The sequence below is a fragment of the Macaca mulatta genome, chromosome 7, assembly GCF_049350105.2.
Source record: "Macaca mulatta isolate MMU2019108-1 chromosome 7, T2T-MMU8v2.0, whole genome shotgun sequence".
NCBI classification, from domain to species: domain Eukaryota; kingdom Metazoa; phylum Chordata; class Mammalia; order Primates; family Cercopithecidae; genus Macaca; species Macaca mulatta.
The window spans coordinates 136,043,407-136,067,769 of NC_133412.1; the positions used below are offsets into that span (position 1 = coordinate 136,043,407).

Below are 24,363 nucleotides of genomic sequence, written 5' to 3' on the forward strand. Positions count from 1 at the left end.
TAGCTCTCTAAAGATCTTTGCTGCATTTGAATTCTTTTCTTGAAGTACAATTAAAGGATGCCAAATAGGCTCACCAACACACCTTCTCTGAGCCTATAGATGAAAGACGAGTATGGATCAGCTACTAATCCAATACTCAATATAAATATAAATGAATTTTAAATTATTATTAGAATCACTATGTTTATTAAAAGAACAGAAATCATACAATGTCAGCTTTCAGGTCACAATGGAATTAAATTAGAAATCAATAACAGAACAATATCTCAAAAATACCTAAACACTTGGAGATTAAATAACACACTTTAAATAACACGAGTCAAAGAAGAAATCTCAAAAGAAATTTAAAATAATTTGAACTATATGAAAATGAAAATACAATTTAACAACGTGTAGGACAGTATATCGCAAAAGCAGTGCTTAGAGGGAAATTTATAGCTTTGAATGCATATACCGGAAAAGAAGAAAAATCTAAAATCAATAATCTAAACTTTCACTTTTGCAAACTAAAAAAAGAGGAGGAAATTAAATGCAAAGTAAGTCAAAGAAAAGCCATCATAAAAATTAAAGCAGAAATAGCTGGGCACGGTGGCTCAAGCCTACAATCCCAGCACTTTGGGAGGCCGAGGCAGGCGGATCATGAGGTCAGGAGATCGAGACCATCCTGGCTAACACGGTGAAACTCCGTCTCTACTAAAAATACAAAAAAATTAGCCAGGCATGGTGGCGGGTGCCTTTAGTCCCAGCTACTTGGGAGGCTGAGGCAGGAGAATGGTGTGAACCCAGGAGACAGAGTTTGCAGTGAGCCAAGATCGTGCCACTTCACTCCAGCTTGGGTGACAGAGCGAGACTCCGTCTCAAAAAAAAAAAAAAAAAAATTAAAGCAGAAATAAATGAAATTGAAAATAGGACATACATTTTTAAAAATCAACAAAGCCAAAAGCTGATTCTTTGAAAGGATTTTAAAAATCAGAAAACCAAACACCACATGTTCTTACTCATAAGTGAGAGCTGAACAATGAGCACATGGACACGGGGAAGAGAACAACATACACCTGGGCCTGATGGTGGGGAGGGGATGCCAGGGAGTGGGAGGGAGAGCATCAAGAAGAATAGTTAATACATGCGGGGCTTAATTCCTAGGTGATGGATTGATCGGTGCAGCGAACCACCATGACACAGGTTTACCTCTGTAACAGACCAGCATGTCCTGCACATATATCCCAGAACTTAAAATAAAATTAATTTTTTTTTTTTGGCTGGGCGCAGTGGCTCATGCCTGGAATCCCAACACTTTGGGAGGCCAAGGCAGGCAGATCACCTGATCTCAGGAACTCGAGACCACCCTGGGCAACGTGGTGAAACCCTGTCTCTACCAAGTTACAAAAAATTAGCCAGGCATGGTGGCATGCGCCTGTAGCATGAGAATCACTTGAGGCCAGGAGGCAGAGGTTGCAGTGAGCTGAGACTGCGCCACTGCACTCCAGCTTGGGTGACAGAGTGAGGTTCCGTCTCAAAAAAAAAAAAAATAAACAACAAATAAGCCTCTAGTCAGGCTAATGAAACAAGACAGAGAGAAGATACAAATTACTAACATTAGAAATGAAAGAGGGGACACTACTACAAATTCCATGAATACTAAAGGGATAATTAAGAAATACCATGAACAACTCTGCCCACAGATCTGATAAATTTGATAATGAAATAAACCAAATCCTTGAGAGACACATCTGCTAAGACCCACACAAGAAAAAAATAATCTCAATAGAACTATATCTATTAAAGAAATTGCATCAATAATTAATAACCTTCTAAAACACAAAGCATCAGGCCCAGATAGGTTCACAAGTGAAATCTATCAAACATTTAAGGAATAAATTATACCAATTTCCTCCAATGTTTTCCAGAAGGTAGAGGCAGAAAGAATACTTCTTATTCATTTGATGAGACCAGCATTACCCCAATACCAAAACCAGACAAAGACATTACAAGAAAAGTGCAAACCAATATCTCTCATGAATGTAGATGTAAAAATTCTCAATGAAATATTAGTTTTGTTAATATTCAATTAAAAAATTTTTAATCTAACTATGTATTTTAAAAAGTATACACTGTGACCAACTGGATTTGGTTCTAGGTATGCAAAGCTGGTGCAACATTTGAAAGTCAATTAATGTAATCCATAACATCAACAAGCTAAAGGAAAATGGCACGATCATATCAATGGATGTAGTTAAATCATTTAATAAATCCAACATCTATTCGTGATAAAATACTCTCAACAAACTACAAGAGGAAATTCTTGAACATGATAAAGAACATCTACCAAAAAAAAAAACCTATAACTAACATCATATTCAAGAGTGAAAAACTAGAAGCTTTCCTATTAAGATCAGGAACAAGGCAAAGATGTTCCCTCTCATCACTTCTTTTCAAAATCATCATGGAAATTCTAGCTAATGCAATAAAACAAGAAAAGGTACACTTACTGGGAAGGAAGAAATAAAAATGTCATTGTTCACAGATGATTATTCATGAGATGAGATAATTATCTATGTAGAAAATATGAATAAATTGACCAAAAACCATGAAACTCAGAAGTAATTATAGTAAGGTTCTAGGTTACAAGGTTAATACAAAAGGCAATTGCTTTTCTGTATACCAGCAAGGCACAAGAGGAATTTGAAATAAAAATCATAATGCCATTTACTTTAGCCCTCCTCAAAATACTTAAATATAAATCTAATAAAATGTGTACATGATCTATGAGGAAAACTACAAAACCAATGAAATACATCAAAGAAGAACTAAATAAGTGAAGAGATATTTCATGTTCATGGATAGTAAGACTCAATATTGTTAAGATGTCAGTTCTTCTCCAAATGAACTAGAGACAACAAAAACCCAGTCAAGAACCTAGCAGGTTATTTTGTTGATACAAGTAGACTGATTCTAGCTTATATGGACAGCCAAAAAATTCAAAATAGCCACTACAATATGGAAGTTGAAGAACAAAGTCAGAAGACTGATGCTACATGACTTTCAGACTAACTATAGAACTATAGCAATAAAGAGAGTATGGCATTGGTGAAAAAATAGACAAACAGATTAACTGATCAGAGTAGAGAATCCAGGAACAGACCCACATAAATATAATCAACTGATATTAGAAGAAGGCAAAAAGGCAATGCAACAAAACAAAGTCTTTTCAAAAAATAGTGATGAAACAACTGGATATCCACACTGACCCTACACCCTTCATGAAATTTAACTCAGAATGAATCGTATAAAATGTAAAATGCAAAACTATAAAACTTATGAGAGATAACACAGGAGAAAATCTAGATGACCTTGAGTATGACAATAACTTTACAGGTACAACACCAAAGGCACAATCCATGAAAGTGATAATTTATAAGCTGGACTTAATTAAAATGTAAACTTCTGCTCTGCAAAAGTCACAGTCAAAAGAATGAGAAGACAAGCCACAAACTGAGAGAAAATATTCGCAAAAGACATCTAATAAAGTATGATCATCTAAAATATAAAAAGAACTCTTAAAACAACAATAAAAATAAACAATGGACAAAAGATCTGAACACACATCTTACCAAAGAAGATATTCCTATGAGAATTAAGCATATAAAAAGATGTTCAGCAACATATGCCATTTGGCAAATGCAAATTTTAAAACATCAAAACAGATACATTTAAACAGATACCACTACACACCTATTAGAATAGTCAAACTCCAAAATACTAACACCGCCAAATGTCGGCAAGGATGAGGAACAACAGAAATTCTCATTCATCACTGATGGGAATACATAATGTTGCTGCCACTTTGGAAGACAGACAGTTTGAAAGTTTCTTACAAAATTAAACATAGTCTTACCATATGATTCAGCAATCATGTTTCTTGGTATTTACCCAAATATGTTTAAAACTTATGTCTACATATAAACCTGCGCATGAATGTTTATAACAGCTTTATTCCTAATTTTGACAAAACTTGGAAGCATCCAAGATGTTCTTTAGTAGGTAGGTGAATGAATAAATAAACTGTGATACATCCAGACAATGATATGTTATTCAGCACAGAAAAAAAAAAAAAAAAGAGCTATCAAGCCTTGAAAAAACACAGAGGAACCTTAAATGCATATTACTAAGAGAAAGAAACCAATATGAAAAAGCTACAAACTATCTGATTCTAACTATGTGACACTTAGAGAAGCCAAAACTATTGAGACACAAGGGATCAGTGATTGCCACGGGTTAGCAGAGAAGGGAGAAAGAATAAGCAGAGCATGGAAAAAATTTTAAGACAGTAAAACTAATCTGTGTGATGCTGTAATGGAGGACACATGTCATCATACTTCTGTCCAAACCCATTAAAGGTACAAAATCAAGAGTGAAAGCCACTAGAAACTATCAACTTTGGGTGACAATGATGTATTCATCTGGGTTTATCAACTGTAACAGATGTACCACTCTGGTGCGGAATTTTCATAGTGGGAGAATCTATGCATGTTTGGGAGCAAAGGGTACATGGGAAATCTCTGTACCTCCTCAATCTTGCTACAAACCTAAAAGCAGTCTTAAAAAAATAAAGTCTATTTTTAAAAAGGCTCACACTCTTTACAAAGTTAGATTTAACAGCAGATTGCTCAGGACTCAATGTTGGCATGCTATCATCAGCTGGGGATTACAGTGAAAAGAAAAATCAACCAATTCCAAGAAGGATTGGGTAGCGCTATGGTTTGATTGGTTTGTCCCCTCAAATATATATGTTAAAACTTAATCTTCAATGCAATAATATTGGGAGATGAGGTCAAATAGAATGTATTCAGGTCATGAGGGATCTGCCCTCATGCATGGATTAATGCCACTATGAGGACACATCATTTGTCTTGTCTGCTCTTCTGCCTTCTACCATGTGAGGAGACAGTAGGAAGGCCCCCACAAGACACCAGATGCCAGTGCCTTGGACTTCCTAGTCTCCAAAACTGTGAGAAATAAGTTCTTGTTCTTCATAAATGACTCAACCTGTGGTATTTTGCTATGGCAGCACAAAACAGACTTAGAGAGGCAGTATATATGGATTTAATAAGAATAAAACTAGGAAAACAAACAGAAAAATTAGGTACATCCTAGTCACACTACTCAAATATTATTTTAAATTATCCATACACTTTAATGAAAAGGTAATGGCAAGCCAACTGTATTAAATAACAATTTCTAATATGCTATTCTTTGCAGAAAGTCTGAGATGGCAAGAAAAAGGGACAAAGAGGATTCTAAGCTGACAAAAGTTACTGAAGTCTAGAAGCATAATTAGCCTCTCTGATTTCCTATTCTTGTTTTAATGACTAGATCAGAAATAAGAATTATTAATGTAATTATATAGGATAAAGTGAAATAATGCATGTGGCAGCTTGACAAGTATAATTCATGACAAAACAATAATTTAGAAAATTATTTTCCATAAACTTTTCTGAAAATTAAAAGTATTTACATACTTCCACTTAGCAGTCATTGTTCTATTCATTCTTTCTTCTAAAGCGATGCATGAGTTATCTTTTCTCAATTTCATTTTTTGACCTAGTTTTTATGTTTATCACTTACTAAGACTACTCATTATCATCAAAATTCCCCATGTATCATATTTCCTAAATCCTCCTATGCTACCGAACTGCATGTTATCTGCAGCTGCTCCATCTTTGATGATGTTCTATGGCTCAACTCCCTCTAATCTCTCCAAATTCAGGCTCCCTGAACCTCCCAAAGCTGTATTCCAATGCATACTACAAAGAAGCTCAATCCTATTCTTTAGATTCTTAGTGACAACATTCTTTTACCCTCTGTTTATGGCTTTTAGAACATTTATGTTCCTTCTTTTCAAACAGAATGCCTTCTTCAATGGAATCTATCTTTTCTGCCTCACAATCTTCTTAAAGAATCACATATTCAGTTCATGAATTCCTAGTAAACCAAACTACCTTCAGAGAGCATGCTGACAATCTCGAAAATAAAGAATGTTATTAAGTCTTTTATGTCATTCTGCACTTGGCATCATGTAAAAGGATTATATCGTAATTTTCAGACTCATATTCTCTCTTATTCCCAAGACACCATTAATGTACTTCCTCTTCAGGTTTAAGTTCTATTTTATTTTTATGTCATTGTACAATTTACTAAAACCTTGCTAACACTTTACTGCTTCATGTCAATAAGTCACCAGTATACCTTAAGAGCAATGAGGAAATACCAAGGAGATAGAAGACACATTGTTCACCATCACAGGATTTATAATCCAGCTGAGGAAACAAACATACAAATGAAATAATCATACCCCATCAGACTAGCAGAATTCTACACGCAAAATTTATTAGTATCCCTTTTCCCATTTATTCCGTATAACCACCTTGTGATATAGGTAATTTAGCTATACACTCCTTCCCTTGTTTTACATCATGGAAACTGAGAACCAGAGTAACCCTCTCAAAGTCTCAAAACAAATATGTCCTAGACAAGGCACAAGACTCCAGAACATCCAACAGCTGATATAGTGCTTATGAACACACACAAATCAACAAAAGAAAAAATATTTTTAACTCTATTAAGATGCATACCTATACAGATGAAATATGGTGAAGATATTAATTAAAGCTGCTTGGGAATGATGCAGGCAGGCTTCCTGAAAGAAATATGTTCCAAAAAGGTGAATGTTATAATTAGGGGTAATAAGGAGCCAATTTATAGGAACTGACCCAGAAAGAAGGCGAAGAATGCGTAAAATAGTATGAATGAAGAAGCTGATAAACGTGGATAAATCTAAATAAGAATTGACAATTAAATATTAATAAAACAATCACAGATTAAAAGGAAAAAACTAAAAATAATGTAGGCCCAAAATAAAAGACAATAATCATTTGAAAGATGAAGGGGAACAGAAGTGCTTGAATTGAATGAAGAAAGGTAAAGATACTTAGAAGCTTCTGGAATTTAAGTCAAACACTGATGTTAAAAATGTACAAGTAATCGATTAACAGAAAAAATTCCAAACCAGTAGGAGGAATCCAAGAGATTAAAGAAAAATTCAATCAATCCAAAACCTGGAAAAACAAAAGGGAAAAGAAAACAGCAAAAAACAAAGATAAGAAAAGGCATTTAAAAATAGAAAATAAGATGTACTAAGTAAATCAAAACGTAATTAATCACAATCAATGTAAACAGATTAAACTTGCCTGTTAAAGAGACTTTCAGAATCTATACACTACTCATAAAATATATATCCAGAAATATACAGACCAAGTACACACCAACTACACAAAAGCAAATTTAGCTATACTAGTATAGAGCAAACCAGACCTTAAGCAAGGAAAGCATTATTAGGGACAAAGAACGTTAGAAAAATGTGGAAGAAATCTCCCAGAAAGTATAGCAAAAACATAAAGGATTGGAAAATAGGAGATTTTTTTTTTTTAAAAAGGAAATTACAGGAGTGGTCCCATAGGTACAATATCTGAATAAAAGGAGTTCCAGAAAGAGAGAAAATTTAGAAAAGGTCAGAGGGCTGGAGAAAATCATAATAGGAAAAATATTGAGACAGTAGCCATGTTTTTCCAGACTGAAAAGGACCACCTAGTTGACACCCATCAAAACTGATGAAAATAGATCTGCACAAAGGTATAGCATCAGAAAGTTACAGAACCTTGGAACAGAGAAGATATATGAAACTTCCAGAAGGAGAAAATAGGTCACATGTAAAGGACCAGAAATCTTAATGACTTCAAGTTTCTTATCAGAATTACCGGAAGATAGAGTACAATGGCATTGTATCTTTCAAAATTCTGAAGGAAAATTATCTCTAGCCAAGAATATTATAGCTAGCTCAACCATCAATTAGGTGACAGAGTAAAGAGAGGTTTGTTTAAGAAAATGATATTGATAGAATATCTCTTGCATCAATGTAATGAAGGGAGATTTAGATAATTGTCAGAGAACTTTGTGGCTGAATTAGTGATAAGAACATAGAAAACATAAAATCAGTTATCAGCTCCCAGAAAAATGGCAAGTGCAGAAAAGGAAAAGTAATTACAATATGCTGCAAGGATCAGCTAGAAAGTGCACATTTGCAGTCATAATAATATAAACACTTGGCAGGGCCCAGTGGCTCACACCTGTAATCCCAACATTTTGGGAGGCTGAGGCGGCGGATCAATTGAGGTCAGGAATTCAAGACCAGACTGGCCAACGTGGTGAAATACTAAAAAAATTTTTAAAAATTAGCCAAGTGTGGTGGTGTGCACCTCTAGTCCCAGCTGCTGTGGAGGTTGAGTCAGGAGAATCGTTTGAACCTGGGAGGCAGAGGTTGCAGTGACCATACCACTGCACTCTGGCCTGGGTGACAGAGCAAGACTCTGTCTCCACAAAAAGAAACAAATTAATCACAAAAATATCAACCCTTAATATTTATTGAATCAAAAGGATGATACATTGTGAGAATGAGGTGATGAAAATGGTGCATGTAAATAGTAAGAGAAGGTAGAAAGGGGAGCTAAAATCTCACCTTTCATAGTGAGAAGTCAAAGACAAAACCTAAAATTGACAAACCAAGAGGTAGATATGTAGTCACATTGTTTGGTGACATGGAAGCAAATAATAAAAGAATCCACCGAAAAATTTGAAAGTGGCGCTCTAGGGTCTTCTCTTTTTTAAAACGAGACATTGCCAACTGTTCTTTATAGAGATTTTACCAATTCGTTCTCCCCTGAGCAGTATATGAGAGGGACGTACCACATCCCACTTGATCAATTGAGGTCCTGTAAGGAGTAGATGCCAAGCCAGGGTTATTTACGCAAGAATTTTACTGATGTAAATGCCTGGGAAGGACAAAATGGGGAGGAGGGGAACACGAAGAGCCTTTGGACTACAATGCAAGTCTAACACCTGTGAAAGAGGGAAGGAAGACTCAGGTAGGAAGAAAAACCTTAAACTTTTACATAATAAATGGACAGTCCCAGAGCAGAAGTTGCACGTATGGACAAGTTATAGTATTCCCACCATACTCAGACATTGACAGGGAGCAGCCCTGGGGAAATGTGTGAGCCCAGCTCCAATATGTGAGCTGCAGCAGATCAGAAAAGGCAGCAGCCTTCAGTTAACTGTGTTCAGTGCTGTGTTGGAAAATGATTAACAACTAGCTCTACAGAAAGTTTTTTTTAAAAGGCCTTGATTTGTAGCTTTTGCTACTTTCTGTGGTGTAAATACTCCCACTGTGGCTAATTTCAAGCTACCACTGTGAGATCACTAAATGCTGAGTTAAGAAGAGATGCTAACAACAGGCTTTCTAAAGCCAGGAGCTGGACCGAGGGTGCCGCTGACTGTACTCCACACAACACGTGTTTATGAAAGGAGATTTGAGCGGTGTGCCTACTTAGCTACTACACTCAGTAGCCTAGCGTTCTAACAGTTTCGGGCTTTGCAGCATGATAAATGAAAATTGTACTTAGTGCAGATTTACTTTGCATTTCTTGAATATGAGCAAAATTGAGGGAATCTTTTAATATAAATTTGCAGTATTACATATAATTATAAATGTATTTATTATTATACAATATATTTACTGCAATACTAATCAAACCAATCTTTTGATTATTTTTAATTGACAGAAATAAGTGCATGTATTTACTATGTAGAACATGACGTCTTTAAGTATGTATGCATTGTGGAATGACTAAATCTAGCTAGTTAACATATGTGTTTCTTCACATAGTTATCATTTTCGTGGTGAGAACACTTTACATCCACTTTCTTAGCATTTTTACAGAATGTAGTACATCGTTAACTATAGTCGCCATGTTGTATAACAGATTTCTTGAATTTAGTTCCACCTAACTGAAGTTTTGTATTCTTTGACCATCTCTCCATTCACCCCACCCCCTGGTTACCATCATTCTACTCTATATGAGATGAACTTTTCTAGATTCCACATGAGTGATTCCTTTTATTAAAATCTTTAGGCCTATGTTCTAAATAACCAATGTATTAATGTAATCATCTGTGTAGTGTGCAAAACATAAATACTGCTTATTGTCCCCTATTATGTGATTTGTATTTTCAAAATTAACTCCTTTAACTCACTTCAGAAGATAAATTTGAAAAAAAAATCTTTAAAAAAGCTTCATGTAGGTGGACTCAAAACTTGGAAAATGAATTACTATGATTTCTTTTTTCCCATAATTTGTAAAGTAATAATTACATATACAGTATGAAAATACAATGTCTACATTAAATTTGGGGGAAATAATATTTGTATTATTATAGTTGATTGAATGTAAATATTTTATGGAAAAAGTCACTGAAGAAAAGTTTCAATCTATCTCCCAACACACATAGAGAAACAATAATATATTATAATGTATAATAATAATAATAACAGAATAAGGAATTTTCCATCGAGCAGTCTACAGAGTAGAATCTATAGGAACATCTTAGGACAATTAAGTTAGTAATATTACCATTATTAAGACATTTTAATAATAGATATATTCTATACTGACTCTTCTATATATTATGAATTGAAATTACTGGTTATATCCTATTAGCTTGGTGGAACAACTTAAATATCATCTGCTATTAAGTTAGAGGCTGAGAAGCTGTGAATGAAGTGGTCTTTTAAGCTTTTACATATTTTAATTACTTCTAGGTGCACTGATAACACTGAAAAAGCAGAGCCTTAAATTAGACCAGACATCAGAAGTCATCTGATATGGTTTGGTTCCGTGTCCCCACCGAAATCTCATCTCGAATGGTAATCCCCACATGTCAAGAGAGGGACCTGGTGGGAGGTGATTAGATTATGGGGGCAGTTTTCCCCACGATGTTCCCATGATAGTGAGGAAATTCTCACGAGATCTGGGGGTTTTAAAAGTGGCAGTTTCCCCTGTGCTCCTTTCTCTCTCCTGCTGCCATGTGAAGAAGGTCCTTGCTTCCTTCCACCAGGATTATAAGTTTCCTGAGGCCTCTCCAGCCATGTGGAACTGTGAGTCAAATATCTTCTGTTTATAAATTACCCAGTCTCAGGTTGTATATTTATAGCAGTATGAAAATGGACTAATATGTCATCCAATACCCACAAATATATTCAGACAAAATGTAAAGCAAAAGCTATGAGGAAGAAACCAAAGTGGCAAAAATTCAAGAATTGCTCTTTCATAAAACTTTCTTTATCTTTATGTTAACTCTACCACTGTTACCATAAGTATCTTGAGAGGAGCAGTCAATAGATCTGTGAATGAACAGAGTGTTCAAATGCTGAAGCTTTTCAAAGAAAATACATCTACTTATTAGGTTGTTATAAAAGTAAATGTGGTTTTTACCATTAAAAGTAATTGTGAAAACCACAATCACTTTTGCACCAACCTAGTATCTTCTTTCAATCAATTATGTAGTTTGTGAACCATAATTGACTTCAAATGCCACCACTTTTCTTCTCCTCCACTTCTTCCATCCACAACCTCCAATTCCCAGTAATTAGTATTTTCAACCAGATATCAAGGAAAAGAAATAGATGAACACTAACTTAAGGTGATCAAATGCAATAACTTTTGGCAAGGGTTTCAAGAAAGTTGAAAATGGTGGCTAAAAAGAGGTTTGGATTATCTGTGGAATCCATTTATCCTGATGTTTTCAAAACATATGACCCACAGTACTCAGAAAACCAAAACAAAAGACTTACCTCATCCACATTTTCAAAGGCATTGATGATGTCATAAGGTAAACAAGACAGCAGATCGATCACAAACCAAGTTTTCAGATAGTTCATCCTTATGAGCTTAGGGTCAGAAATGACCTCTCCACCAGGCCCCACGAAAGTTGTGTGAAAATTTAAAACGATGTCAACCAGAAAAATAACGTCCACCACACTATCCAGTACCAGCCAGGCTATGTTGTTCTGTTTTGTTTTGAAGGAAACATTATAAGGAACCATAATGGCGGTGTAGAAGGTAAGAATTAAAATCACCCAATCCCAAGTAGTTTTAAAAGCACAATAATGTAAAATAATGTGTGGTGGCGTCTTTGGCGCTTCTTGTTTATACTGAGGAAGGATATCTGATCCCAGCTGAAGAACCTAAAAGAGAGAAAATGTGTTTATACATGACTAGGTTATCTCTGCACAGTCAGTGATGAGTTCAAATCTACTGGCAGTCAAACCACAGCCAGTCATGCTCCATAGTCTTGCCTCCCTCTTTTCCTGAGTTGTCCTAAAATTTGTTCACAGGAAGTCACTCCAAGTCCAAGCGCTCTACCAAAGCTGATCTTTCTGCTGTTCTATCTGGCCTGCTCTGACGCAGTTGCCAACACTGATCCACAATACTGCTAGATGTCCACTTCTTCAAGTGCCTCCAGCACACTCACTCTGTAAGCCCCCCTAGAATCACATGGCTCTCATGGACTGTCCGGCAGTTATTTGGGTGACACACCATTATCTATTCTTTATACACATTTAGCACCTCGGGAAGCATAACTTTGATTCTGATGGCCTCGCTGGACCCCAGCATCCCACTGTTGGTGATGTTGTTGTTGAGTGATATTCAGCAAGGGCCCTGATGGCTGGCACAGCAGTGTAAAGGATTGTAAAGGGTATCACCTGCTTTTTCCCTTTCTCCCTTAGATCTGGACTTAAAGAATATTGTGTTTCTTGCCCAAGTGCAAGGGAAAAAAATATTAAATACTCAAGTTTGTTTCTGAATACCTATTTGACAAATGGAAAAATTTCAGTGTAAGGTTATATGAACCTTGAATTATACTAATTAGGTCTAATTACAGTAGAAAAAAAAGATAAAAAGCAGATGACAGAGCAAGAGTAGAGGTTTGTGTATCCCTGGGCAAAGATAACCAACACAAGACATAGCATTGCCTTCTGGAACCTGGAACCTGGGAATTCTAAAAAATAGTTGAGGCAAGCAGATCACGAGGTCAGGAGATCGAGACCATCCTGGCCAACATGGTGAAACCCCATCTCTACTAAAAATACAAATATTAGATGGGTGTGGTGGTGCGTTCCTATAATCCCAGCTACTCAGGAAGTGGAGACACCAGAATCACTTGAACGCAGGAGGCAGAGGTTGCAGTGAGCTGAGATTGCGCCACTGCACTCCAGCCTGGTGACACAGCAAGACTACATCTCAAAAACAAAAACAAACAAACAAAAAAAACAGTTGAAGGGGTAAACCAAAAACTTCTGCCCTTTGCCATCAATGAAGCCAAAGATAACGTATGTGTTAAAGAGTTTGGTAAATTGAAATTTTTAAATATTTTCAACAGCTTTGCCCATCATATGTATTCAGTTATTCAGTGTCTCTAGGACTAATGGGACCCAGGAGGTAGGAGTCAAAAAGTCCAAATCATAAAATCATAAATGCATTAAATATTTAGATGTAGGAATGGATAAAAATAAAAATACTTGTTAGCATGTAACTCTGAGTTATAATATACGCCAAAAAACAAAACAAATATACTAGCATCTTTGGAAGCTTGGGAGAGTATCCTAAAGTTCCTCTCACATACAGAACTTATGTATCGGAAAACTAAGAATATAATATCCATTGTTACTATTTTTTGATATGGAAAACATCATTGGTGGTCTCTTTAATTGTATGTTAGAATTGTTGTTTTTATTTTGGGGTTTGTAAGAATACTTGTAAAGATATTTTATGTATTTGCCATTATCAGTACCTCAGTTATATTTTTCCCACGATGTCTTAAATTACTTAACAGCAAATTATCCTGCCAGGAGTGTAAGTCATGTTGGGGTGAAGCATTATATATATACAATTGTACATAATCGTGGTGTTTCTTTTGCCTTTCAACCACTGGCCTGTCAGTTCCAATTTCATTGTGCTACACATGAAAATTGCCTTCATATTCAATGTTAGTAGTTTACCATCTATATATACACAGTCTATGTTTAACCACAAATAAATCAAACTTGGGAAATAAGAACAAACTCAGTGCCAGGATGCATTACCACCTTCATGAACCCTAAGCCTTCGTTCCTTCCTGGACTCCTTCATGGTGAAACCTCGTCACTACTAAAAATACAAAAATTAGCCAGGCGTGGTGGCACGTGCCTGTAGTCCCAGCTACTCTGGAGGCTGAGGCAGGAGAATCATTCGAACCTGGGAGGCAGAGGTTGCAGTGAGCTGAGATCGCACCACTCACTGCACTCCAGCCTGGGCGACAGAGCAAGACAGTCTCAAAAAAAAAAAAAAAAAAAAAGTATATACCTACATATATATATATATGTGTGTATATATATATGCATGTGTGTATATATTATAACAGCATTCCTATAAAGATAAATATATTAATATCACACATTCAATTTTCATTTTTACCTAAAAGTTACTCTGTTTTCTTCTGCTGTTAATAGAAATTGAAACATCTTATAGGCCCGTAAAAGCGCTGTGGGGCCCTGGACACTGTGCTAACAGATGTCAGCCCTGCTCAGTACCCCGGATTATTGCAGGTCTCCTCTAAAGATGCAATGGCATCACCCTAAATTCAGAAAGTCTTAAACCTAGCTATACATTAAAATCATCTGGGTAAGTTTTAAAAGAATACAGTATACTTACTTATACCTAGACTCCACCCTGGAGAATTATTAAATTGGTCTTGGTTGGGTTCTCAGAGAATCTATAGTTTCAAAACCTTCCCAGGTGTTTACAATGTACAGCCCAAGTTAAGATCTGTCTTACATTTCTTTAGACATTCAGGACCCAATTCTTTAGACAGTGATTTGCGTATGTAAAGCCCTCCAAAAAAATGCAAGATGAGGACAAAAAGGAGGAGGAAAGGGTAGAGGAGGACAAGGAGGAGGAAGAAGAGGAAAATGGCAACAACAAAAAATAGTGCACAAAAAAAAAATTGAAGCTTGATCTTTTTCATATGCAAAGCATTACCTTAATCGTCACTCTGTCCCTGGGCTCTTTTATAAAACAGTGAGTAACAGACTCTTCACTTTCATTGTTATTTCATTTGTGCTTTTATAAGCAACAAGCCTTTGGTGGAGGGAGGATGAAATCACCTTTTTTTGATGTATTTTTGTACCAATACAGACACATTCTTCCTCTCTGAAGATCTGAGAGCATTGACTCCAACAAAGTCAGGCCCACTGACTGATGTGGCGGGGTGCATACATTTATCTCTACCCAACATAAAAGTGAACAAGCTAAAGGCAATCAGCAGGGTGTCAATGCATGCGGAAAATTAATTAACTACCTTTATGGAGACTGGAATCTTTGAAACTGGGGATCAGCTCCAAATTTGGGGGATCAGGTAGAACTGAGATCAAATTTATCTGTCTTTGAAAAAGTGAAAGAGCCTAAAATTCCATAGCAAAACCAAATACTTGCATTGAGCAAATTATATGAGCTTTGAGTACCACTGGAAAAACAATATTGTTGTACTTATTTGATATTTCTTTTATGTCTATCTTTGGTGATTAAGAGCATGCGCTGCAGGGCAGGTATTCAGACTAAATGTCTATCGACAATCTTGTTATTTCTGTGTGCTCTCTGAAACCGATCCTAAGATCTCACAGAAAGCAGTTTTATATCAGAACCAGGTTTATGAATAAGGGATGACTGGCAAAGAAACTAACACTAATCACAGAACAAATAAAAAAAAAACAGATGGGATGAAATAGGAATGTTTCTCAAAAGTAAAAACGAGAAAATGTCAAGGGGAAAGTTTCTTTCTTTTCCCTGGACATAGAGAAAAACAATCCTGAGTGATTCTGGGTGCTAAGGGAGAAGATTTTCTTCTCTATGTCCCCCTTCCACTTGCTCTTACTCTGTTGTGTAACAGACAAAAGAAAAATCCTGAATAAGGTGTGGTTAAGACTCCGAAGGAATCATGACTATAAAAATTAGCAATCACAGGAACAACCTCCTACATTTCAGCTTGATTTGTAGAAAGAAACAGGCAACTTTAGGCAGAAGAGTAAATAGCTCCAAAATCTAAGCATTTTTGCAAAAGAAAGTTGTATCTCACTGTCTGCTTTAAATCTTGTACTAATTGCATATTATCTTTTAAATATTGTGATTATTATTATTAGTTAATATTTAGTTATATTAATGTCTTATTTTGGTCTTCAGAAACATGTCTGCACATCAAAGGATTCATCTTTCCCCAAGCTAACAGTGCTGTTTAAAGCAGAAAACCGTAATAAGTCTTTTTGTTAGCCATGGTCTAAGGAAAACTCTATAGTCTTCTAAATTCAGGGAACATACTTTACTTCCTAATCTCCTCCAAACCAAAGTCTATATTTACAGTGAGTTAAGAAAATTACTCTGAAGGGCTTCGATTCACTTTTCTGCAGCAGAGAAAACTGATAAGCATATGGATTTTATTTTATCTGTCTCTCATTTGGTAAAAGTTACCTGAGAATATTTTGTGAGTGCAAACGTAGTGCTCAGCATAGTTTTGGTAGCTTAATGAGCTTTTTGGCATCTTTCAAACCAGTAACACAAATTATGGTTATAGAAGACATGCGAACAATAAAGCTATTAGCTGCCTCAGAGTTCTGTCCTCATTTTTTTTCTCCTTAGTCTCAGGGTAACATCGTCTGGTCACATGACTTGAACAGCCATAACTGTAAGGATGATACTGAAGCCTACAACTCAAACTCAAATATCTTTCCAGAGTGCCAAACCCATAAATCTCACTGCCGTTCAGGCATCTCCACTAGGACTTCCTATAGTATGCCCAAAACCGAACTCATGGTCATTGTCCTCAAATCGTCTTTCCTTCCTCTTACATTCATCATTTTATTAACCAACAGTACTATCTACCCTGTCGTCTAAATAAAAAACATAGAATCGCACTGGACTCAACCCCTTGTTTCACAGACTATTCTCATGTATCAACAAATGTGTTTACTCTAATCTTAATGTGTCTGCAATCCACTTGCTTCTGCTGACACTATCTTGCTGACAACCGTGGTCATGCTGACTTACTTACTGCTAGGACTTCCTCACTGGTTTCCCTACCTCCCCATTCTCCACAAAGCCACTAGGTCACGCAGGAGTTTTTAATTATTTTGTGCCTTGGATCCCTATGGCAATCTGGTAAAAACTATGGGCCTCTTCTTAGAATAAAGTTTTTGAATTAACACAATAAAAACATGAAATTGCAAGAGAAACCAATTAGGATGCACCTCCTTTGAGAGGCTTTTCTGAGACACAAAGGTCATTTTCCTGGCACATGAGACACCAGCCACCACCATTTCACTATATGCTACCCTACCTTCTCCTTCCCCATCTGAATTCAACTACACTAAAGTCATACTCAACGTCATCATACTACCGAATCTCTGAGCCTTTGTACATGCTGGCCTCCCTAGTAGGAATAAACTGCATCCCTTCTTTACCTGACTAACTCTCACATTTTCCCTTCAGAATTCACTCAGTCCAGGTATCATCTCACTCATACAGCCTTCCCTAGGGCCCCACATTTGGGCAAATTCTCCTGCACAGGCTCCCACGGCACCCTGTCATTGCATTTTTTCACATCTTATGATCAGTTTCTGTTGGGTATTTAACTCCTTGATGACAGGGCCCATTTCTTATTTATCTTTACATCCTTTGCAGAGTGCCAAGCACAGAGCATACCCTGAATATGTGTTTGCTGCATATACTCATGAAGCAATGAAAGAACTCCCTATCTGATATGCTCAAAGAAAACTTGTACTCTACAGACATGACCTGGGATGTCATAAGCTACACTCCCATTTCAAAAGTTGGAGAGAATGAATAGAAATATTTGGGATTTCTATATTTCTACAAGGGAAACATAAATTATCAGCTAAGTATTTATAAGATCATAGCCAGAAATATCTATATTAAATCATTTTGGGGAAGAAAAATGTACCAACACCACCATCTTGGGAAGCAAAGTTTGTCTCATACTTACTTCAGCTAATCTTGAATGTTTGTGGACCACCTCTGTTTTATTCATTGGTGTGAGCTGCTGCAAAACACTTCGGCTATTTGTCAAAGCTCGTGTCAATCGGGCAAATTTCGTCCAACCTTAAAAATAAGGAAAGAAAGTCTCAGTTTCTCATACACAATGAATAAGAAATCCAACATTCTTGCTAGTACTAAAAAGATCTCAGCAACCACATAACATCCAAAATGAATGCAAAGTATCAAACAAAAGTATTTTCTTTCCTTCTATATAGATGTGCTCATATATTTGAAATGTGGCTATAAAATAATGAGCAATTTTTATGTGTGACCTTTGTGTTTTGCCCATATCTGTGATATAGTCCCCGTAGCCAAGGCAACCAGCTGTCCACAAAATTCTGTGCTCCTCCTTGCATTGTATAGCTTTCTTACTGGGAAATAGCTGTCCAACCAGGAACATATCTCCCAGAATTTCTTGCATCTTAGTATGGCCTATGTCCCTGATTCTCACCCATGGAATGTAGACAGAAGTAATGTGTGTCACTTCCATGCCATGATTGAAGAAGCAACTGTGACTTCTCCATAATTTCTCTTTCTTTCTACCAGCTGGAAGGATGCAAATGACAAGGCCCAAAGGGATAGGAAAGCTGCTGAATAACTGCGTGGGAAAATGCCATATGCCAGCCAGGATCCTTTGCCTTGGACTGTTATATGAGCAAGAAATGTGCTTCTATTGGATTAAGCCACTGAAAGTTGGGGATTTATTTGTTATAGCAGCTTGTCTTACCCTAATAAAAAGTCCTTCATGCATTTGTGTGTAGATATAAGAGAATAAAACTGAATTGCAACAAATCTTACTTTTTATGGTTTATCTCACACACTTCCATCTTCCTTGTAACATAGCAAAATGTTATTTATCTGTTATTAACAACTGCAGTGATACCTAAATTTATTTTTGGAATCTCTAGAATTGTTAATAATGCCTTCTGAAAGAGCAGTGACTTTTGGGGGAAAGAAATGCAATTTAATAGGAAAGAATTTTCTTCTGGGTCCTCAAATTGCCAGCATTGAAATCATTAATCTCAAGGAAATGTCAATAAGAGGTGAACAAATAGAACATAACCAGCCATACTCTTGTCCTGTCTCAATTATCCTTTCTCTAGATATCTCAAAAGCTCCGATTCATTAAAAAATGTTGTTAACACTATCTGATAACTTCTACAGGTAATAACAGGTAATAAAAACCTCATGAAGGTAATAACAATTACCCTTCATGAGGTCATTTATTAGGCAACTCCTTAAAACTGAAAAACTCCTGATGTTCCAAAGGAATGATGACAATGATGAAATTTCAGACAATATGACAAAAAAAAAATTAAGGAAGAAATTCTGGAAATACACCTGTACACCTGCCTAATATCTGTCAAACCATAAAATGCAGGTGACATCATTCTTTACTACTATTCTTCAGGCTGATTCTGATTTCATTTAAGCTTTGTATTGCCCCACCAATTCAGGTCTCTCTATGTATTCAATAAGTGGATTGGAAAAGAAATAAACTGGCATCAGTTGATGGAAAGTCTTTATTTCTTCTACATTAATGGGCCCCATCCTAGTAATTAGAACCAAAAAATAGGTTAGGTTTTGGGAATCATATGCAACCCTAAGGCTTACCCTGTACAATGTGCTGCAGAAACAAAAAAAGGTATCAGATATGCCACCAACTCTCTAAAAACTCAACATTAATGAAAAACCAACATGCAATCTCTATGACAAATTGAGACTTTTTCTTCTGAGTGCCAGACTTATGTGTCTAATTAGCCACTGGACATTTCTTACTACAGTGTTCTACAGGCATCTGACAACACTCAACATGTCCAAAACTGATACCATCTTACCCCTTCATCACCCACTCTGCCTCATTCATGCATCCCTGATCTTCTCAAATGGCCCCAAGATATTTCTAATTGCCCAAATGAGAAACTTGAAATTCGCCATCCTCTTTTCACTATTACCTACACACACACACACACACACACACACACACACGCTCACACACAATTATTTCCCAGCCTTATAGATTATAACATCAATAAATATCTCTCAAATTGAATCTCCTCTCTGCACCCTACTATGTCAGACAACATACCATTTTTCACCTGAGTTAGGCAGCATTCCAAAACCACATCCTCATTGCTTGCAAAATTCTTTCTAAAACACATGCCTTTTACCCTATTACCCTTTACAGAAACCTGAAGGCCTCCGGGATAACACTGTATATCCTTGGTATACAGGTCATTTATTTTCTGATCCCAGTGATTTGCTCTGCCTCTCTCTTGCCACTTCCTCACACATGCTCTGCATCCCAGCCTTATTGAAATCAATAGCAAATCAAATAAAGAATAAATTCAAAATGAAAATTAAATCTACTAGGAATTCTTTGTACACCCTATGCTGTTTTGTGTTTCCATGTTTTCACATGTTACAATCATTCTGTCTGCCTGGAATGTCTTTTCCCTCCCCTATCTGTCTGGCTAACACTTAACCTGGTAACTGCAGCCTCAGTTAAAGCATTACCTCGATGCTTCTTTGATTCACCCACAAGTGAGACGTGCTCTCCTCTGTACATGCACATCATGGGATGCATACCTCACCTGGTACTAACAACACTGATGCAACTGTTGATTAATATAATAGTCACTCTTGCTAAATTCTTTTTTTCCCTCCATTCTTACCACCTGAAACAGGGCCTGGCATAAAATACACCATAACATAAATCAATTGTATTTGTAACTTTAAAAATCAGATATAAAATAAATCTTATTTTGTTTCATTATCCCTCATTTTTGGTTTGGTTTTGCTTTGTTTGGTAAAAGTGATGAGGGTGTCTTCGGAGGACAGTAACTATATAAGTCATAGGTATATTATAATTTTACCTGGTGATAATTTGTGCACCTTATATCAACAGAATGTTATAATTGCCTTGACTATTTCTAGAAAATTCCAAGTCAATTTTTTACTTACTGAAGGCTCAGATTTCTAAAACAGTTAAAATTACAGCTCTTGATATAACTCAATTGGATTAAAAGAAATGCCCACTTTCATTCCCTGTGTGAAAAAAAGGTTTATCCAAAAAAATATTTTGACAAAAAAAAAGGAGACATTTAGGAATAAATTAAATGATCCATAAAAGAATACATATCATCAAATTGCAGGTTTTCTCTGATTTCACAGTATCATTCATGAAAATAAATGTGAGGAAGGAGAAATATGACAATGAAAGCTTATTATCCTCCTCTGGTTTTCCATTTGAAGCCATCACAAGCACATACTACAACTGTGTTTCTTAATGAGTAAGCAGTAGTTCCTAATAGAAAAAAACTTGTACAAATGTCTGCATATGTGTGTACCTTATTTTATACACGAAGTCAGTGTGATCAAGGAATATTTTATCTCTTTTCTTTAGCTTATTTTAGTTTCTTGAACAAAAAAAATCATTTTTAAACAGTAAAAATAAAACACAGGCATTTTTCTCCAAGAGTAAAAATAGGACTATCATTGATTTAAAAAACAGAAAGAAAATGAAAGAGAAAGGTAATAGTAACCCATCATTCTAAAAATGTTTTAAGTCAGCATATTCTGAGTAAGACTACCCTTGAACATAGATGAAAAGAAAATTGACTGCATCATGTGACTTTTAGGTGCCAGATCTTGTATTTTCTATCCTTGGTATTAGTCCATTCTCATTCTGCTATAAAGAACTGCCTGAGACTGGGTAACTTATAAAGGAAAGAGGTTTAATTGACTCACAGTTCCACATGGTTGGAAAGACCTTGGGAAACATGCAATCATGGCAGAAGCGAAAGCGAACACATCCTTCTTTACATGGCGGCAAGAAGAAGTGCCAAGCCAAGAGGGGAAAATCCCCTTATAAAAACATCAGATCTCAGGAGAACTTACTCACTATAATGAGAACAGCATGGGGTGACTGCCCCCGTAATCTAATCACCTCCCATGAGGTCCCTCCCCCACTGTGGGGATTACAATTCAAATTACAATTCAAGATGAGATTTGGGTGGGAACACAGAGCCAGACCATATTACCATGGTTGACTAACACATAGTGGGCACTAGATCTGTTTTTGTGGAATGTTTTACTGAATGGTTTTGTTTAGTGAATGAATTAATGATGATTAATGAGGAAATAAGTTAAATAGGACTACAGCATCTGCAATATACATAAATATTTACAATTTAAAGAAGAAAATATATTCAGTTCTTAGGTATCAGCATAGCTTATATGAAAGAAGTCTTTTGGTTGAAGAAGGTAGGAAAGGCATGGTAAGGAAGGTTGGGGAAGGAATTCTGGAAGTGTTAAGGATTATAATCTGCTTTCAGAAAGAGAACTAGGGAACTGCTGGCAGAAAAAAAAAAAAAAAAGAGTGGTGGTAAATGTTGAACTGACTCAGACGTACCAGAAGAGAGAAATTTAGAAGAAAAGACTTGGAAAGGATTCCTTCTTCCTAGAGAAATCAAAGCCAAAGGCGGTTGTAAAATTGAGTAATCATTTATGAGTTTTGCTATCAAAACGCCCTAGAACATGGAGAATCAATGCAAAGCAAAGGAATGTTTTGGTCCACATTAAAATCAATGGGAGCATTCAAAGATGAGCTTTCTGAGCTACTCAGTAATCTTTCAATTTGTCTCTGATTAGGGCCTTCTTGCAGTTCCATTTCCAAAGAGTTAGGATTTTTCTCACAACGCCTATGCTGTCCTTCTCTCCTTACTGTCAGCACAAACCCCTGCCAAAAACGTTATTGATAAAAACAGAAACCTGATAGTCTTCTTTTTAATTTATATAAAGTTATGAAGTACAAGTGCAATTTCTTTACATGCATCAATTGTATAATCGTCAGGGCTTTTAGGTTAACTGTGACCTGAATAACATATATTGTACTCATTAAGAATTTATCGTCCACCCTTTCCCATGCCTTCACCCTCCCAAGTCTCCAATGTCTATCATTCCACTCTCTACATCCATGTGTACACATTTTAACACCCACTTAATGAGTGAGAATATGTGATATTTGTCTTTCTGTGTCTGGGTTGGTTCACTTAAGATAATGGATTCCAATTCCATTCATGTTGCTGCAAAAGACATGATTTCATTCTTTTTTATGGCTGAGTAGCATCCCATTGTGTATATATGCCACATGTTCTTTATCCAGTCATCCACTGATGGACAATTAGATTGATTCTATCTTTGCAGTTGTGAATAGTGCTGCGAGAAACATATGAGTGAAGGTATCTTTTTAGTGTAAAGATTTATTTTCTTTTGGTACATACCCAGTAGCAGGATTGCCAGATCAAATGGTAGTTCTATTTTTAGTTGTTTGAGAAATCACCATATTGTTTTCCATTGAGGTTCTACTAACCTACATTCCCACCAACAGTGTACAAGGGTTCCCTTTTCTCCACATCCTTACCAACATCTGTTATTTTTTGTCTTTTTAATGGCCATTCTGATTGTTGTGAGAGGATATCTCATTGTAGTTTTAATTTGCATTTCTCTGATGATTAGTGATGTCAAGCATTTTTTCATATACTGTTGGCCATTTGTATGTATTCTTTTGAAAAATATATATTCATGTCCTTTCCCCACTTTTTAATCGAGTTATTTTGTTGTTGTTGTTGTTGTTGTTGTTGTTGTTGAATTGGGTGCCTTATAAATTCTAGATATTAGTCCTCTGTTGAATAAATAGTTTGCAAATACTTTCTTCTATTTTTCAGGTCATCTGTCCACTCTGTTGGTTCTTTCTTTTGCTGTACAGAAGCTTTTTAGTTTAATTAAGTTCCATTTGCCTGTTTTTATTTTTGCTGTCTTGGCTTTTGAGGTCTTTGTCATGAATTCTTTGCCTAGACCAATGTCCAAAAGAGGCTTTCCTAGACTTTCTCCTAGTATTTTTATAGCTTCAAGTCTTATGTTTAAGCCTTTAATCCATCTTGAGTTGGTTTTTGTATATGACAAGAGATAGGGGGCCCTGTTTCATTCTTCTGCATTTGGCAATCCAATTATTCCAGCATCAATTATTGAAAAAGGTCTCCCTTCCCCAGTGTATGTTCTTATGGGCTTTGTCAAAGATCAGTTGGCTGTAAATATGTGCCTTTATTTCTGGGTTCTCTATTCTGTTCCATTGATCAATGTGTCTATTTTTATACCCGTACTGTGCTGTTGAGTTTACTATAGCTTTGTAATATAACTTGAAGTCAGGTAATGTGATGTCTTCAGTTTTATTCTTTTTGCTTAAGATTACTTTGGCTATTTGGGGTCTTTTTTAGTTCCATATGAATTTTAGAATTGTTTTTCTAATTCTGTAAAAAAATAACAT

At 36.1% G+C, this 24,363-nt stretch overlaps 1 protein-coding gene across 1 annotated transcript in view; it reads right to left on the bottom strand.

Moving 5' to 3' along the window:
* The window catches only part of KCNH5 (potassium voltage-gated channel subfamily H member 5), a 350,192-nt gene that overhangs the window by 273,961 nt on the left and 51,868 nt on the right, over nucleotides 1-24,363 (bottom strand). Inside the window, exons 5-6 of the mRNA XM_001100052.5 lie at nucleotides 17,983-18,098; nucleotides 11,744-12,136 (exon numbers count right to left, since the gene is read on the bottom strand). Of these exons, the coding sequence (XP_001100052.1) occupies nucleotides 11,744-12,136; nucleotides 17,983-18,098 (509 nt within the window). The remainder of the gene's footprint in view (nucleotides 1-11,743; nucleotides 12,137-17,982; nucleotides 18,099-24,363) is intronic.